Genomic DNA, 17492 nt, shown 5'->3' with positions numbered 1-17492 from the left:
TTTTAATCTAATAGAACAAAGTCTAGGACACGTTCTCACCTAGCATGTGATAGGCTCATAATAAGAACACACGTTATGTAATTTATTTATACTAATTGTAACCTCTACCATCTTACAAATAACGTTAACATGGAACCAAATCCTGGTCTCTTTTAGGAGGTGACCAAAACAATTACAAACAAAATGGCCCCCATCCCATGTAAACAGTGTACTCACCTTTCACTTTCATTGTTGCCGAGAAATGTTCCAAACTGTGAGGCATATGCATGCTCAAAGAGCATGATGAGGAAATTCTCATTAAATTCAAAAGAACAAGGAAACTGACGAAGTATCTGCCACACACAGTCCAAGAAGAGAAGAAATACAGGTGACTCCCACTTCTGCTTACTATTACAATAGGCTGACTGTGCGCAGCGCTGCTGAAATGGGTGACCAGCCTAAGACAGAAGATGGAAAGGTGACAGTCATAGCCTACTGAGATCACATTACAGCACATTCTATTAACATATTTCACACAGTTACAACAAAACTTATTAAACGGAACATCACGTAATTTGGATGGCTGCTGTTTACATTAATGATTTCTTGGCTTAAAACAATTTTTAGCATCTAAGGAAAGAAACACAACTTCCAAACATGTAACAAGACCATGCAGTTATGGCATAACCATAAGAACTGCAATTATCCTTGGTGAACTTCATAAAATAAAATTTTCTAGGTCTGTGTAATTTGTAGCAAAGTAAAAGAATGTAAGGTCTTCAAGTACAAAACAAAAGACAGCTATCACATTTTATCTGTCCAAAGCACTGCAGATTGTTGTAAGCTATGTAAGCCTCACCACTAAATGGAAAGAAATCTGGGGCTCTCACAGACAAACTTTGTAAAGTCACTCCTGATATTCAATTTTTAATTACATATGGGAAAAAAGTTAGTGTCGTGAAGAGATATTTATGAATACTTTTATATTAGAGATAAAAATTGTCCCTAGTTCCCCTCTTCTCTCAAAAAGAATTGGAGGAGTCTGACATGTACTGACTAAAGGAAATTCAAGAATCATTTGGCTCTCTGGCCCACCCAGAACCTGAGTACTGACCTTGTCCCAAATGACACCCTTCTAGGTATTTCACAAACTTGCTTTTTCTTTGGATCCTTATACTACTTTACCAGACAAAGATAATGATATCAGCATTTTCTAGTGGCTAATGGTACTTCGATACTCATTAAAATGGTAATATATGAGTAAGTAAGTCACACTCATTTTATTTGTTTGCTATGCATCATGAGGAATGTGGCTGAATAGATTTTTGCCAAATATTTGGGATGGTCTGACTTGAACAGAGATACAAATCAGTTGTCAGGCAAGATAGACAAGGTATCCATAACAGCATTAACATGCAACAAACCTGAATTTTAACTAGAAGGTCCAGAAAAGATTTTTCTCCAGAGATACTTCCACTTTCAAGCTAGATCTAAACATCTGTTCTCAATCACAATTATTTGCTAAGTTACACAGTGTATATACATTTATAAGTTAATCTCTGACTTGGAGGTTTCAATCTATTTCATGAGAACTTTCTTTCAGTTGTCATTCAGCATTATGTGATAGGACTGCATCGTGTCCTAGGGATAACAGAGCAGCTGCACATGGTTCCCTGACCTCAAAGGAATCATTTTATTTGGGTCTAGGAAACAAATCATGAAGACAATGGATGGATTTTATCTGTGAAGAAGGTTAAGGTCCCAAGACTTCAGGACAGCAGTGACATTTAGCTGTATCTTAAAGCATGAGAAGGATTTCACCTGGTTGGGTAAGAGGATAGAGGGGAACCAGACAAGCAAAAGGCAGAAAGCACTAAAGCACACGTCTTATAATTACAAATCCCCGCATCCCTTTCCTGCTTTATGTTTTTTATCTCTAGCAAAATTAAGCTCTGCAAGACAGAGACTACGTTTTACGCTCTTTGTTCTTTCCCTTGTAGGTAACAAAGTACAACTAGTGAGAGCTCGTTAAGGGAATAAAATGCCAAATGAGCAATATAAGCAAAGACAGGTACAAAATTGAGAAGCAGTAAAGATTATAAACATTTACTGAGAGGAAGACAGATTATTTGCCTCCAGAAAATTAAACATATAATGTAAACATTTTAATCAAAACTTCATACATTATGTCTGTCCTACAACTAGGATCACACCCATTACTATTAGCAGTTCCTGTGCACATCAAACAGTGTTTCTCACCTGCAGCCACTCTCTTTCTATCAGGGCCTCAAAACCACGGATGGTCCTGCTTCTCGGTTCCAAGATGATCTGGGCCAGGGAGGTAACCTGAAGTGTGGAATCAGTTCCTTCTGTTCCATGAATCAATATGGATGCCCCTTCCCTGATAGGAAAATCCAGAGTACAAATGGGATACTCCCAACATGGTCAATCAACTCTGTTAATAATAAACATTTACTGAGTGCAGTATTTCAAACTCATGCATTCTGCTCTGTCCAGCAGGGTTTAGAGTCTAAGTAAGGCAAATGAAGAGAGCTTCTCTTAGGAGAAATAAATAAAACTATAAGTTCCAAATTTCACATGGCAAGAACCTCTTTAACTTACAACAAATTTCACAAAACTTTTTAGTTGAATTTTTTCTCCCTTTACAAAACCCAAAAGCAGTCCTTATCATGCACAGTAAGCACTTATCTTTTCTGCCTATTAAGTTAACTAAAGCCTTTTCTCATCACACCTAGGAAGACACACTTAAAGTTATTTTTCTGTATCTCTCTGACCTTGATTCTATCTTTCCACCTCAGCTGACTGTAAGGATGCCTTCATAAACTGTAACGTAATGAATCTAGGAAACAAGTCCTAAACCACATTTTTAGAAAAATGAAAACAAGATACATAAAACAAAACATAAAACTTTCAATCTAGAAACTCAGTGGCAATGATACTATTATACCACAATATTTAGGAGGAGTCTGGGGCCCAATATTCTAAAGAGAGTGGAAGGAAACACCAAAAACTAAACTAACCACATTTTTTCCTCTCCCCTTCTACCTCTTATCTTGAAATGACAGTGAATAAAATTTTCCAGAAGAGTCTCTAGTTTGGTTACTATTAATTCTTTTCCCACATACATATATACTTTACGTAGCTATAACATAAGGTAATTTCTTACTATTTCCACTTTTATTATAAACATTTTCCCATGTTTCTATACCACCTTTAGAAGTATTGTATTCATGGTTATATAATATTCTATTAGGTGATCAACTATAATTTGCTGAAATGTCTGAGAATTAGACATTTAGGTCATTGTCAATTTTTGTTACACTACAGATGACATACTTAGCTTTTTGTCTTTTGCTGGATCATTTGAGAGTTCTTAATTTGAAAATAAAGGTCCCTGGTTAGGTTAACAACCTTATTCTAAGAATGAAATCTCATGACGAGGTAGAACTGTATGAGTAAATAGTTTAAGGCTTCTAATGTATATATTGAATCTATATATCTTAGTTATCTGTGGTGTATTTGAAATTCAATTCAATTAATTTAAGGTCTATTTTTACATTTTGAGCAGTTAATTATAAGGGCAGACTTTTATGGAGGTATAAATAATAAGCCTAATATCAGAAAAGGTAACTCAATCATGGCAAAATAAACCAAAACCTTCAACTCTTGTTAAGAATGTGGAAGTCCTTGTTTAAGGTGGCCAGCTGACTCTAAACAAAGGTGGAGATAACAAATACTGTTCTGCACCTAGGGTTCCCTTAATCTTCAGCATCCCATTATTATGGCTGCAAATTCGGACAACACGGTGAGAAATGTTTATTACAATTTATGGTTCATAAGAAAACAGAAGCTCTGTACTCATCATGTAAGGGGAAATCTTTTTAACTTGGGTTAAAAAGAAACAGAACCCTTAATAACAACACCTCATCATTCTGTAGTATTGATTTGTCTGCCGTAGAACCTCTTCTTTAACTCCCATATTTCATTAGATAAATGAGCTTTGAGCTTTGCCTAAAACAAAAAACTAGTGACAGCCTGAGAATCCAGACCAAAAATCTCTACCCATTTCTGGTGTTGTCACTAATTTACCACATGACCTTAAGCAACCCATTCTATTACCAATTTCTCACTAACCACAAAAAAGTTACATATGTCTATTTCCCTAATTTGTAAGCACCAATAAGACAAATTACAGTTTCAAGGAAAAGTGTCATCCAACTATGTAGTGGCAATACTTACACCTACCTATTGTCTCAGAAGAATCCCCTTCTTAAAAGGGGCATTCTAAGCTTCTGCAACAACTTATACCAGTTCTCTGTTCAAGTCCTCTGCTTCAAGTCTCAAGGATTAGCAACCTTCAGCTGAATGAATAAACTAAAATCACTTCATATACTTTACGTCACTGCCATCGGGTTTTCTCAACTTGAGATCCTGTTATAATGGCACGTATCAAGTACTTTGTAATAAGATATCTGAGAGATTAGAAAGAATCATTTTACCGTGTAACAAAATTACATGTTTCCTCTCATTGATATTTCGAAAGTAAGAAGGCAAGCCTGGCCCTCTGAGAACAAATAAGAAAACTTCTTTTCATTCTTGTTCACAGTTTAAGCAAAGGAAAATAGGTAGATTCACAATTCAAGGATTTTATAGAAAAAAAAGAGTTCCTTTAGTATTTAAAAACTTTGTGTCCTTGAAGATGTGTGCCTGTGGTTCATATTTGTTCAACAAACATTAATCACCAATTAAATGCCAGACTCTATGCACACACTGCATTGATAGCACTGAATGGCATTGACCACCTTATACAGTAATTTATGCAATGATCTCAACATAGAATAGAGACTAGACACAAACTTTTAACACAATAGATAAACACATGTCTGGATAAAAGCAAAGTCTAGTTAGCGCTGCGTGTCCCATTTCAGAACACCGAAATACACTCTACCTGTCGATACACTGAGCCGCTAGACAGGCAGTTGTAAGAATCTCTTTGATGTGAGTCAGCCAGTTAGAAGCCTCCAATTTACTGAGCCATCTGTCCATGTTATGTGTTTGGTCATTACAAGCTTCCACGAGTTTGATTAAGCTCTCCTGAAGAATGTGATACCTTTAAAAAATAAGAAAAAGTAAAAAAGAAAATAGAAAACACACTGATGAAGAGAGAAACCAACCAAAACTTCAACCTCCAATATATCCAAGAGGAAAAGTAGCTCAAAATGGTATAAAAATATTTACCTTACTACATAATAACTTGATGATTAAACACTGAAAAAATAATATGTAAACATGGCAGCAAAGATACTTAAAATGCCTGTCATGGTAAACCATTCCTCACCTGAACAGATTAAACCCAGTTTACATAGCTAAATTACCTGACTGGGGAGTGGGCCAGAACACCGCATTTTGTAAGAAGTCACGAGGCCGCACCACTGACATCTGCAATCCTATTTCCACAGATCCAACACTGGATACCCAGTACCTTTAGCAGGGATGCCCAGGGCCAGCTCAGACCCCACTGTTTTATTAGCTCCAACTCCCACCCACCCTTCCAGAAGTTCCTATAAACCTCTAATTGTAGGCATAAACAAGATGTAGGTGGAGGAAACAGGGTGGGAGAATAGGTGGGTGTGGGGAAAGTGTCTAGTCTTCTGACTTAGAAAAATATACTTATCCGTGGCATATCTGTTCAGTAAGTTTGATGACCACTGATCTTACAAGGAGAGGAGCAGACCTCTGACCTTGCGGAGATGAAATTTCAGAGTTAACTTAAGAGGAAGCATGCTGGATGTAAATTAAAAAAAATAATAAATAAAATAAAAATAAATAAATAAATAAAGCATTAAAAAAAAAAGAGAGAGAGAGAAAGCATGCTACCTGACTAAAAGTCAGCTGTGGGCATCCAAGATAAGTTTCCTGCTTATCTTATAAAACGCGACAGGAGATCCAGCCGATTTCTGACTCTAAGTTAATGTGTAGGTTCATTTGAGAACTTGTGATTTTTGCAGCTAAGGGCTCACCCATTCTAATTTGCTTCAAATAAGAGCCTACTACTGTCTCCAGAGTCTGTTACCTCTCAATGGACTTATGAATCCGCCTCCACTGGGGATAATGGGCTTCTTGTTCAAAGCCGCCGCCTTTGGCTCTAGCTTGCTGAGCTACATTTAAAGACCGTGTGTCAATGATGTAGCCACGTTTCCCTGCCCTGAGGGTAGCATTTATCAGCTTTTCATCTTCTTTGCACCTTCTCCCATTTGTGCCAGTGAGTGGCTGACCGCTTCGCATGATTACCTAGAAGCACGATGCAGTTTAAAATTTAAGAGTAGCTGCTTTGAAAGTTTCTGAAAATAGAAATAAATTAGCTAGATTAAGAGTATCTTAAAAACAATTGTGTGGCACTTTGAAGATGAATATGATCGTAAAACAAAGAAGTATTTCCACATATTTGCAATAGTTAATAACTAAAACAAAAATAAGCCTTGCACTTTAACACAATTTTTCTTCCTACTTCTCAAAATACTTCCACATAATAAATTACAATTGCTAAAAAGATCAATTATCACAATTTGTTTAGTTAGTAAATTGTTTACTGGACATGGCCCTGTAACAGAGATAATAATAATGGCCTATGTGCCAGTAAACTTTTGCTTCAACTACATAAAGAGGGTTGGCAGCTTTAATCAAGAATTATAAAGAGATGGGGTACCTGGGTGGCTCAGTCAGTTGAGCGTCCAACTCTTGATTTTGGCTCAGGTCATGGTCCCAGGGTCATAGGATCAAGCCCTGCATCAGGCTCCATGCTCAGCATGCTCTATTTGGGATTCTTTCTCCCTCTCCCTCCCTCTCTCTCTCCCTCCCTCCCTCCCTCTCTCTCTCTCTCTCTCTCTCTGTCTCTTTCTCCTCCTCTATCCCTCTCCCCAGCTCAAGTGTACTCTCTCTCTCTCTCTAAAATAATAAGAAGAAGAAGAAGAAAAAGAGGGGCAGTTGGGTGGCTCAGTAGGTTTGGCAACCAACTCTTGATTTTAGCTCAGGTCATGATACAGGGTCATGGGATTAAGCCCTGCATCAGGCTCTGCGCTGAGTGTGGAGCCTGCCTGGGATTCATTCACATTCATTCTCTCTCTCCCCCCTGCCCCCAACCCCTCTCCCCTCTCATGCTCTCTCTCTCTAAAATAAAAATAAAAAAAGAAAGAACTATAAAGAGAGAAAAACTATAAAGAGAAAAGCCACCAATGGTAAAATAAAGCTTATGTACTATTTGTGTTTGGGGAATCATTTTTAATACCTTTAAAGCTGCTTGTCTATTATTTATTCTCCTGTTACCCTCTTTCACCCTGTTCAGTATTTCAGGATTTAGAAACTTATTTCCAAAGACCATCAACTATATATTTTGAAAGGTTTGATTTTGAAACCGTTCATTTTCTCAAGAAATTAATATTATACAGATCTCTTCCTTGGTGAATGGTTTAGAGTTATTTCACTTTCTCCCCATAATATATGCTGTTATCTTAACTACCTTGAAATTTAATATGATCAAGAAAGGTCATCCAGAGGATGACAATGGCTAACTCCCAGACTGCACTAACCATGTAAATGGACATATAGTATATTTAATATCCCTTTTTAAAATGCTTTGTAATGAACTCTCTAACAAACAGAAATATTACTATGCAAATGGGATAGATGATCTGATGCCAAAGTAGCAAATTTTTTGGAAATTTTTTTACCCTAAATATCCATGCTTGACTTATTATCCAGGGGAAAAAAGGCAACGGAAAATGACCATAACTTATCCACTATTTTACTATTGGTTTCAAAATGAGAAGCCGAGTTTATTGACTGAGAGAAAATAAGAGGACAGAAACAGATTTAGAAAATATTTAGGAAACATACATACAGCAAGCACTATTCAATTACTGACTCCTGTATTTACTTAAATTGTAACTAATAACGTGTCATTCTTCTCCTTTTTGAAAATAAAAATGTCTGCTCAATTTACTTTTTACAGGGAAATTTGGGTAAAAATAATTTAAAAAAAGAATTCTACCATTATTCTGGTCAGAGAAATTTATTTTTCTACCTAACAGTGTTATTTTAAGTATCAAATAAACATTAGTTCCCTTAGTACTGAGTCCTTAAGATAAACCTGCCTGGTTTTTTTTTTTTAATATTTATTTATTTTTGAGAGAGAGAGAGCAGAGGAGGGCCAGACAGAGAAGGAGACACAGAATCCAAAGCAGGCTCCAGGATCCAAGCTGTTAGCACAGAGCCTGACGTGGAGCTCAAACTCACGGACTGCGAGATCATGACCTGAGCTGAAGTCGGACGCTTAACCGACTGAGCCACCCAAGCGCCCCACCTGTTTGGCCTTTCTAATTTTGAGCAGCATCATGAGAAGAATTCAAAGTCATATCCTAATCACGGAAAACACTCTACTCCTGATTCCCTAATGTTTAAAAGAAGGAAGTTCTGGCAAGGGAGACTAATCGCATCAATGAACAAGTACACAGAAAGTGGAACATTTCTAAGGAAAGATCTGCAAACCAAGGCATTCACAGATCAAGCAGCAATACTGTATACTTACCATTCCATTTTTCTTATGATAATAGCTGAGTACTGGGAAGCGTCCTCCATGCCGAAATGTAGCTACCTTCCGAAGAGCTTCATCATCAATGGATTTGGGCACTATGACAATTGGCGGGTAAGAAGGACAGACAGCAAATTCCTTATTGACATAGCTTAACCTCCATTCACTGGTCTGGAAAACACAAAATACTTCAAAGCTAAGCAAGTATCTCAATGTTACAAAACAATCTGAAAATTTTAAAGGACCTTAGAGATCAATTTTCATACAATGAAGAAGCCATCTCTTGGGAATTTAATATAAGGATACCCAACCCATACTTAAAGGAGTTCTATTCTTCAGAGTCCGTTTCCTACATTGCTAGGTATTCTCCATTCCTAGAAAGTGCTTCCTTATTTTGGGCAAATGTGGCTCTGTAACTTCCTCTATTGTTTTTACAGGGCTTCAGTCCCAGTTTCCTATTTCACATGGCATCCTATTAAATATGTGAAAGACAGTTGTTTCCCCTGTAGTCGCCTATTCTCCAAGTAATATATATTTAAGCATATCCATGCTATCAAGGCCAATATCATCCCATTCATCCTTTTTGGGGGAGCATTTAACTTTATTTTTGGTATTCTTAAGTACAGCAACAGGAAGACTGTAATATTCTAGATAATGCTTAGCCAGATGATAACAATAGAGCTACTACCTACATCAAATCCCTTGTTCCCTTCTGTTATTTAAAAATGTAGAAAGACTGGTGATATCTTTCTTAAAACAATAACCACTTAATGCTAAAAAAAATTATACTTAGGAATCAATGAAATAATTTCTAACTCAATATACTGAGGACTAAGAGTATACAATATAAGATTATCAAATGACAACTTATTTTAAACATCAAAAATAAAAACCACTTGAAGACAGTAAAAAAAACTTTTTACAGTTAAAAGAATAAAGTTATGAATATGCAAATTTTGATACATTCCGATAAATCAGATTTGGCTTGACATACTGGCCAAGTGGTGCAGTACCAGGAAGATAAAATTGAAGCATATTCAACATACTATAGGAAAAGAGAATTTTTTTAAAAACCTTTTTACAAGATACAATATATTTTTTAATTAAACCATTTACACTTTTCTATGTTATTCTCTTAACAATTTTAAAGACAGTTTCTAAAAAATTCATTATTTAAGAAAAGAAAAAAGGAATTTACCTGTTTCCTGTTCACCTCCATCTTGTAATTCCCTTTCCCCAGAGGTAATCATTTTCAACTCTTATAGCTTTTTATTTCTAGCGTTTACATCCAAATTTCTTTTTTTTAATGTTTTATTTTTGAAAGAGAGAGAGAGAGAGAGAGAGAGAGACGGAGCACATGTGGAGGAGGGGCAGAGAGAGAGGGAGACACAGAATCCAAAGCAGGCTCCAGGTTTTGAGCTGTCAGCACAGAGCCCAACGTGGGGCTCGAACCCACCAACCGTGAGGTCATGACCTGAGCCCAAGTCGGACGCTTAACTGACTGAGCCACCCAAGCGCCCCTACATCCAAATTTCTAAATAACGTGATTATACTGTTACTTCTTGAATTTCACTATTAGACATTACTTACTGATTTCCTACTCTGGAGAATGGTATGATCATCCATTGACCTGCAATGCCACTTCCGGCATATATTAAGTTCCCATACGTAGAAGGTTCGCTATTCTGTCCCACTGGTTTATTGTAGTAAGTCCCATAGCTTTTAGAATAAACTTGATATTTAGTAGGCTAAGTCTCCTCCTCCCTCTTTGCTGTTCTTCAAGAGTACCTGAGCTTCTCTGTGCAACTTTTATCTAATTTCATGTAAAAACCCATTGTGGTTTTAGAAAGACTGCATTGATTTTATGGATTCATTTAAAGACATCTTTAAAATATTCTATCTCCCTGTCCATGAGCATAGTGTCTCTCACCTTTTTAAAGCTTACTTAATTTTTTTCAACAAAGTTGTACAATTCTCTCAATAAAAGCCTTGCCTAACTTTTCTTCGATATATTCCTAGAAACCTTATATTTTTGTTGCATTTTAGTTATATGTTTTTCAAAACTGTGGTTGGTATACAGAAATGCTCACAATCTCAAGACTCTTTCAGTTTCCTGTGTAGACAAACATATAAGTAACAATGACAGTCTTGCTTCTTTCATTTCAATCTTTGTATCTTTTATTTTTCCTTCTTGTCTTAATGAACCAGCAAGTAGTGGTGGTGGACAAACTTGTCTCAGTCTTGAACTTAAAGAGAATGATAAAAGACTTGCTTTTTTGTATGTTTTTGTTTTGGGTAGCTTTATCAGACTTATCAGACAGCATTTATCAGATTATATAAATGCCCTTCAAATCCAATTCTGCTAAGAGCTTTTATCATGAATAGATGTCTAATTCTATCCAATTTTTTTCTATTCTAATTTTATTACACCATATATGTAGTTTCTCTTTTCTCTCCGACTTACTTTGTGATATTCTCTTTACCTTACGATTTAATAGCTGGACTACAACACATCTAACGAAAGATTTATTTTTTTATTGTCTTGCATAGTGCTTCCTGGGACACTTTAAGAGTTTGTGGCTTTCATCAATTCTGGAGAACTCTCAACCATTACCTATTTGAATAGTGCCTTTCTCCCATTTTCTCTATTATCTTCTTGAACTCCCATTTAATGAATACTGGATCTTTTCCCTTTATCATTCATACATGTGTCTAACTTCTCTATCATTTTGCACATCTTCCTTGTTTCTCTGCTCTGTACTCTGAGCAATTACTTCAGATCTGTATTCTAGATCACTCTTTGTTTCCAATCAGGTACTTAACCTTACATTAAGTTTTTCTCTTCTTTTTAATCAATTTTGAGATTTTATTATTTGTATGGAAAAATAAACTAGATCCATTTAGAGTGCATGATTTCATGAGTCTTGACAGCTATATACACTCACGAAACCACCACCACAATCAAGATAACAAACATTTCAATCATTTCCCACAAAAATCCCATGTGTATTTTTGCAGTCCATATCCTCTCCTCCACATCTCAAACTAGGAAATCATTAATCTTTTTTCAGTCACTTGTGGTGTTCTATCTAAAAAATCTTTGCCTAATCCAAGGTCATGAAGATTTTCTCCTGTGGTTTCTTCAAGAAGTTTTATAGTTTTAGCTTTTATTCCATTCATCAATAAGTCTGCCCTTATACCAATGCCACACTCTCTTGATTATTATAACTTTACATTAAGTTTTGAAATCAAATAATGTAAATCCTTTCTTTTTCACAGTTGTTTTGACTATTCTAGTAACTTTGCATATCCACATAAATTTTAGGATAATTTTGTCAATTTCTATTAAACACACCTATTGGAATTCTCATAGGAATTGCACTGAATCTATAAAGCAATCTGGAAACAACTGTGATCTTAATGAGAGGTCAGCAAACAATAGTCCACAAGCCAAATCCAGCCCACTGCCTGTTTTTATAAATAAAGTTCTATTGGAACATAGCACTACCCATTCATTGGCATGTTATCTACTGTTGTTTTCACGTTGCAACAGCAGAGTGGTGTAGTTGTAACAGAGACTGCATGACCGACAGAGCCTAAAATATTTACTTCGTGGTCCACTATGTAACTCAGCCCACTACTGATCTTACCCCTATGGTCTTCTAATCCATGAACATGGTGTATCTCTCCATTTATTTAGATATCCTTTAACTTCTCAGCAATGTTTTGTGTTTTCCAGTGTACAGAATCTGTACCTATTTTGTTAAATTTATTCCCAAGTGTTTTATTCATTTTCAGATTGCTTGTTGCCAATAATTTAGTTTGGGTATATTTATATTGTGGGTATATTTATACTGATCACCCTTACTAACCTTGCTTATGAGTATTTTATCGATTTCTGATCTTATTTTTATGATTTCATTCTTTCTAGTTACTTTGCTTTTTTTTTCCCCCCTAGCCTAATTTGGTGATTTTAGACCTTTTCTTCTTTTTTTTAATCTAAGCATTTAAAGCCATAAGTTTCTCTTTAAACTTTAGCCGTATTCCACAAATTATGATGCTGCATTTTTATAATTCAGTTCAAAATATTTTCTAATCTCCCTTATGATTTCGTTTTTGACACATAGATTATTTACAAGTATTTTGTTTAATTTAGAAATATTCTGGGTATTCCTAAATACCTTAGTGTTATTGATTTCTAATTTAATTCCTTTGTGGTCAAATATTACACATTGTACAGTTTCAATTTTTCTAATACTGAAATTTATTTAATTGCCTTGCATACAGTCTCTCCTGGGGAACATACCATGTACTCTTGAACACTGTATATATTGTACAGAAGTTAGGAGTGGCATTCTATAAATATCAGATAGTGTTGTTCAGATCTTCCACGTCTTGTTTTGTTGTTGTCTAGTTGTTTTTGGTTTAGTCTAGCTGTTCTATTAATTGCTGAGAGGACAGTGTTAATAATCTCATACCATGATCACAGAACTATTCATAACTTCCATCAATGTTTGCTATATATAGTTTTATCTTCAAAATTTTATTATTATGGAATGACCCTCTTTATTTGATATTTTGTGTCTTGGAGTATTTTTTTTTAATCTGGAGTTAATGCAGCTACTTCTGCTTTTTTATCCATGGCATGTTTTCCCATTTATTTATTTTCAACCTATGTCTTCATATTCAAAATGCATCTTTTGTACATGGCTTATGTTTAGATCTTTAATTCATTTTTTTCTTTAATTCACTCTGACAATCTTCATCTTTCGATTGGAGTGTTTAGCTCATTAATACTAAAATAGTTGTTGATATGGCTGGAATTTAGACTAACATTTATTTGTTTGTCCCTTCAGTTTCTATTGCCATTTTTTCTTTCCCACTTTCTGTTAGATTTAAATACTTTTTAGAATTGCATTTCGATGTACGTATTAACTTTTTAAATTATACCTCTTCACATTTTTTAAAAAGGGATTGTTCTAGGACAGTGGTTCTCACCCAGGGGTGATTTTGCCAAGGAATAACATTCATCAATGTGTGGAGACAACTATAGGTGGGGTGAAAAGAATCCCACTGGCATCTAGTGGTGCCAAAGATGCTGTCAAACATCCTACAAGGCACAGGACACATTCTCACGGCAAAAAATTATCTAGTGTAAATGTCAATAGTGCCAAAGTTCAGAAACCCTGCTCTAGGTATTACAATATATATCTTTAACTTAAATATTTGCCCACATTATATAAAATGTAAAAACCTTAAAACTGTACAAGTAGATTTACCCAAACAGCCACACCATAGCAGTCACCTTTAGTAAAAGCCACAATTTCCAAATAGAATAGGTCTACATACACTATTAATATCACAGAGGCAAGCTGTAACCTTTACTCAAATAATCATGTATATGTTAAAGGCATTAAAAAGGAGAAAAAAAAATAGCCTGTTGAATTTACCTAGGTATTTAGCATTTCCAATATTCTTCAATAAGTCTAAATATTCAAGTTTCCCTCTGGTATTATTTCCCTTCAGTCTGAAGAAGTTCCTTTAACATTTCTTATGGTAAAGTCTTCTTGGCAACAAATTCTTAGTTTCCTTTTAATCTGAAAATGTCTCACCTTCATTCTTGAAAGATACTTTCACCACATACAAAACTCAAGGTTGGCAGGTTTTGTTCCTTTCAGCACTTTATAGTTTTCTCTTCTGGTTGCTATGATTTCTGATCAACAGTCCACGCTCATTTAAATTGTTGTCTCTGTGTATGTAATGTGGTATTCTTACCTGGAAGCTTTCAAGATCTCTTCACCATTGTTTTTTGATGGTTGGACTATGATGTGCCTATGCATAAATTTTCTTCAAATTTATCCTGTCTGGGGCTTACTGAATCTTGTTGAATTTATATTCGTTCATCAAATCTGGAAAGTTTTATATATTATTTCTTTAAATATATTTTCTACCTTACTCTCTCTAGTCTCTCCTTCTCGTTCTCCAATTACACATATGCTAGGCATTTTGATACTGTTCCACATCTCTGAGGCTCTGCTTATTTTAGTGTAACTTCTTCCCTCCCTCTTCTTTCTACTAAATAATTTCTATTGCTCTAATTTCAAGTTCATTGGTTCTATCCTCTGTCATCTCTACTTTTTAGCTCAGCCAGTGAATTTTTAATTTCAGATTAATATTTTCTATTGCTCTGTTGATACTATCTGTCTTTTCTTTGGTTTTAAGCACATTTTCCTTTCTGAGAAATTGGACAGTTTTAAGAGCTGCTTTTTAGTCTTTGTGTGATAATTTGAACATATGACCCATCTTGGGGTTGGTACTTGTCAACTTTTTTCTTCAGAATGGGTCATAATATCCTAGCTCAATTTTAGATTGTATCCTGGACATTGTCAATGTTATGTTGTGGAAACCCTGCATTCTATTATAGTCTTCCGAAGACAGTTCATGGTTTTTGTTTCAGTAGGCAAATAACTTCATTAGATTTAAACTGCAAATTCTGTCACACCTGAGGTGCATGGCAGCTCAGATCTTGGTTCTGACTGATCTCAGTCTACCCCATGCAAGCAAGGTTCGAGATCAGCCCGAAGTTCAAGGCTGCACACAAAATCAAGGTTCCCCTTCTCTGGCTCTCTGGTTGCCCCAAACCGTTCACCCGGCTCCTCCCACCAGAAGAAGGTGGGCTTTCTATTGGAACGTTAGCTGTTCCACATTATCAATGCCACAACTATGCTGACCTGAGGACAAAGCCGCCCAAATAGAAATCCCACTCTGGCATTCACTGTCTCTATGTTTTGATTCCTCCAAAATATGCTGCTTTCTGTTCAATTACCAGAGCTTTCAGATGGCAGTTTTTTGTGTTTTATGTGTTTATGTGTTTTATATGTTTTTTGTGTCATCTATCTCTGCAGGAGGTCTTGTCAGATAGGAGCTACTCAATCAAAAGGAGGACCTCATCACCTTTTTATATATAATTTCTAAAGTGGTAGATTGGGGGAGTACACATATACTGTGTATGTATACTTCAACAAAGTACCTGAAATAATCTTTCATGATATCCTAGAATAAAAAGCATGCTTAACATAGGAGGAACTCTAGAGATCACTTTGTTCAATACTTTCATTTTGTAGACATGGAATTGGAGTCCCAGAAAGTCAAGCAGCCAATAATATATCTGGGATGCAACCCACAATATCCTGATAGCTAGTTTTAGTACTAATTCAATACCACACATTTCTTTTGGACATAATAATGAAGTAGGGACTGGCTAATATTATAAAGTTTTTACATGGTAAAAAAAAACAAAAACAAAAACAAAAACTTACTCAAAGAATATTAAGTGATAGATGTCTAACCTGGCAGAGGATTTTTAATGATACATAGAAGGCTTTCCTGTCCTTCTGCCCTATCCTGAATAAATACACATTCCTACATTCATTCACTCAACAAATATTTACTCTTCGTTGATCATATGCTAGCAATACAGTAGAAAACAAGAATGACATTGTTCCTGCCCTTGTAAAGTTAATATTCTAGCAGCTTATATTCTACGCCGTGAAAGAGAAAATAAACAATGAATAAGAAGCTGTCCACACTGTTGACTCCCTCCTACGTGAAACTTGCTCTTTTCTTGGATTTTTCCTCCATTTACCTCTTAAATGGTTCAATCCTTAGCATCCTTTTTACTTTAGATGCTCCTTAGGCAATCTCAGTTTCTCCTCATGGTTTCTACAATGTATTTGCTGGTTAGTCTCAGTTTTTCTTTTTTTTTTTCATTTTTTTTTTTTCAACGTTTATTTATTTTTGGGACAGAGAGAGACAGAGCATGAACGGGGGAGGGGCAGAGAGAGAGGGAGACACAGAATCGGAAACAGGCTCCAGGCTCTGAGCCATCAGCCCAGAGCCTGACGCGGGGCTCGAACTCACGGACCGCGAGATCGTGACCTGGCTGAAGTCGGACGCTTAACCGACTGCGCCACCCAGGCGCCCCAGTTTTTCATTTTTAACACATCCCTCAAGTAAGCTCTAGACTATCTCTTGTCTAGTGACAATGACAAGTACCATACAGGCCATTCAAATTGCCATGCCCCAAACTAAACTGAACTCATTCCCTCTACACATATTTCTTTCTCTGCCTTTCCTATCTCAGTGGTAGCATCCTTTTCACATCCAGTAAGTGGGTCACTAACGCCTTTTAATTCTACTTTCTGAATCTTTCTGTGCTATATCCAACCACCTTTATATTATTACAGTAGCCTCTTAAGCAGTTTCTTGGCATTTTGCTTCAGAATTGATTTTCTGTAACACAAATTTAATTATGTCATTTTCCCTGTGCCTTGTGGATACTTTTGTCAGCACTTATTTTTATTGTACTTGATTACTTAAATAATTGCTAGACTTTGAACAAGTAGAAGGAAGGAACCATGCTTTGCTCATCTTAAATTTCCATAATCTAGTAATACCTCAAACAAGGCATTGAAGATGTTCTCATTAAATCTGTGGATTACAAAATTTGCAGGAAAATACCAGAACTTCAAACATACAAAGTGCTTAAATAATTAGCTGAGCCAAAAAGAAAATGTCTACAAGGAGAAGTATTGAATCTGAGTAAAAATTAGTACGTAAGTAAAATAACAGAAACATAGGGAGGATCCCTTAGTAACACATGTGAGATGCAGGAATTTTCACTTATTTCATTAGTAACTTAATTCTCAAAAATGCTGATTCAAACTTAAGCTGCCTTAAAGTACCAGTCATAGTTCCAATCTACACCAAGTGTTATGGGTACCATATGTTTAAGAGAATAAATGACAAACTGAAGGCCCTGTTGGGAAGAGCAACCAGGACAGTGTGGGGACCTGAGGTCACTGTTACTAGAAGAAAAGTTGAGGTAAATACTGACATTTAATCT

The 17492-nt window shown here is 35.8% G+C and overlaps 1 protein-coding gene across 2 annotated transcripts in view; it reads right to left on the bottom strand.

Moving 5' to 3' along the window:
* Positions 1–17492, bottom strand: part of MTMR9 (myotubularin related protein 9) — a 57766-nt gene that overhangs the window by 19410 nt on the left and 20864 nt on the right. For both annotated transcript variants that reach the window (XM_045462275.1, XM_045462285.1), the window contains exons 4-8: positions 8585–8758; positions 6074–6291; positions 4949–5110; positions 2239–2380; positions 217–437 (exon numbers count right to left, since the gene is read on the bottom strand). In XM_045462275.1, the coding sequence (XP_045318231.1) occupies positions 217–437; positions 2239–2380; positions 4949–5110; positions 6074–6291; positions 8585–8758 (917 nt within the window). The remainder of the gene's footprint in view (positions 1–216; positions 438–2238; positions 2381–4948; positions 5111–6073; positions 6292–8584; positions 8759–17492) is intronic.

The sequence above is a fragment of the Leopardus geoffroyi genome, chromosome B1, assembly GCF_018350155.1.
Source record: "Leopardus geoffroyi isolate Oge1 chromosome B1, O.geoffroyi_Oge1_pat1.0, whole genome shotgun sequence".
NCBI classification, from domain to species: domain Eukaryota; kingdom Metazoa; phylum Chordata; class Mammalia; order Carnivora; family Felidae; genus Leopardus; species Leopardus geoffroyi.
Note: the sequence above shows the minus strand (reverse complement) of the source record. Positions and strands in the feature narration are given on the sequence as shown.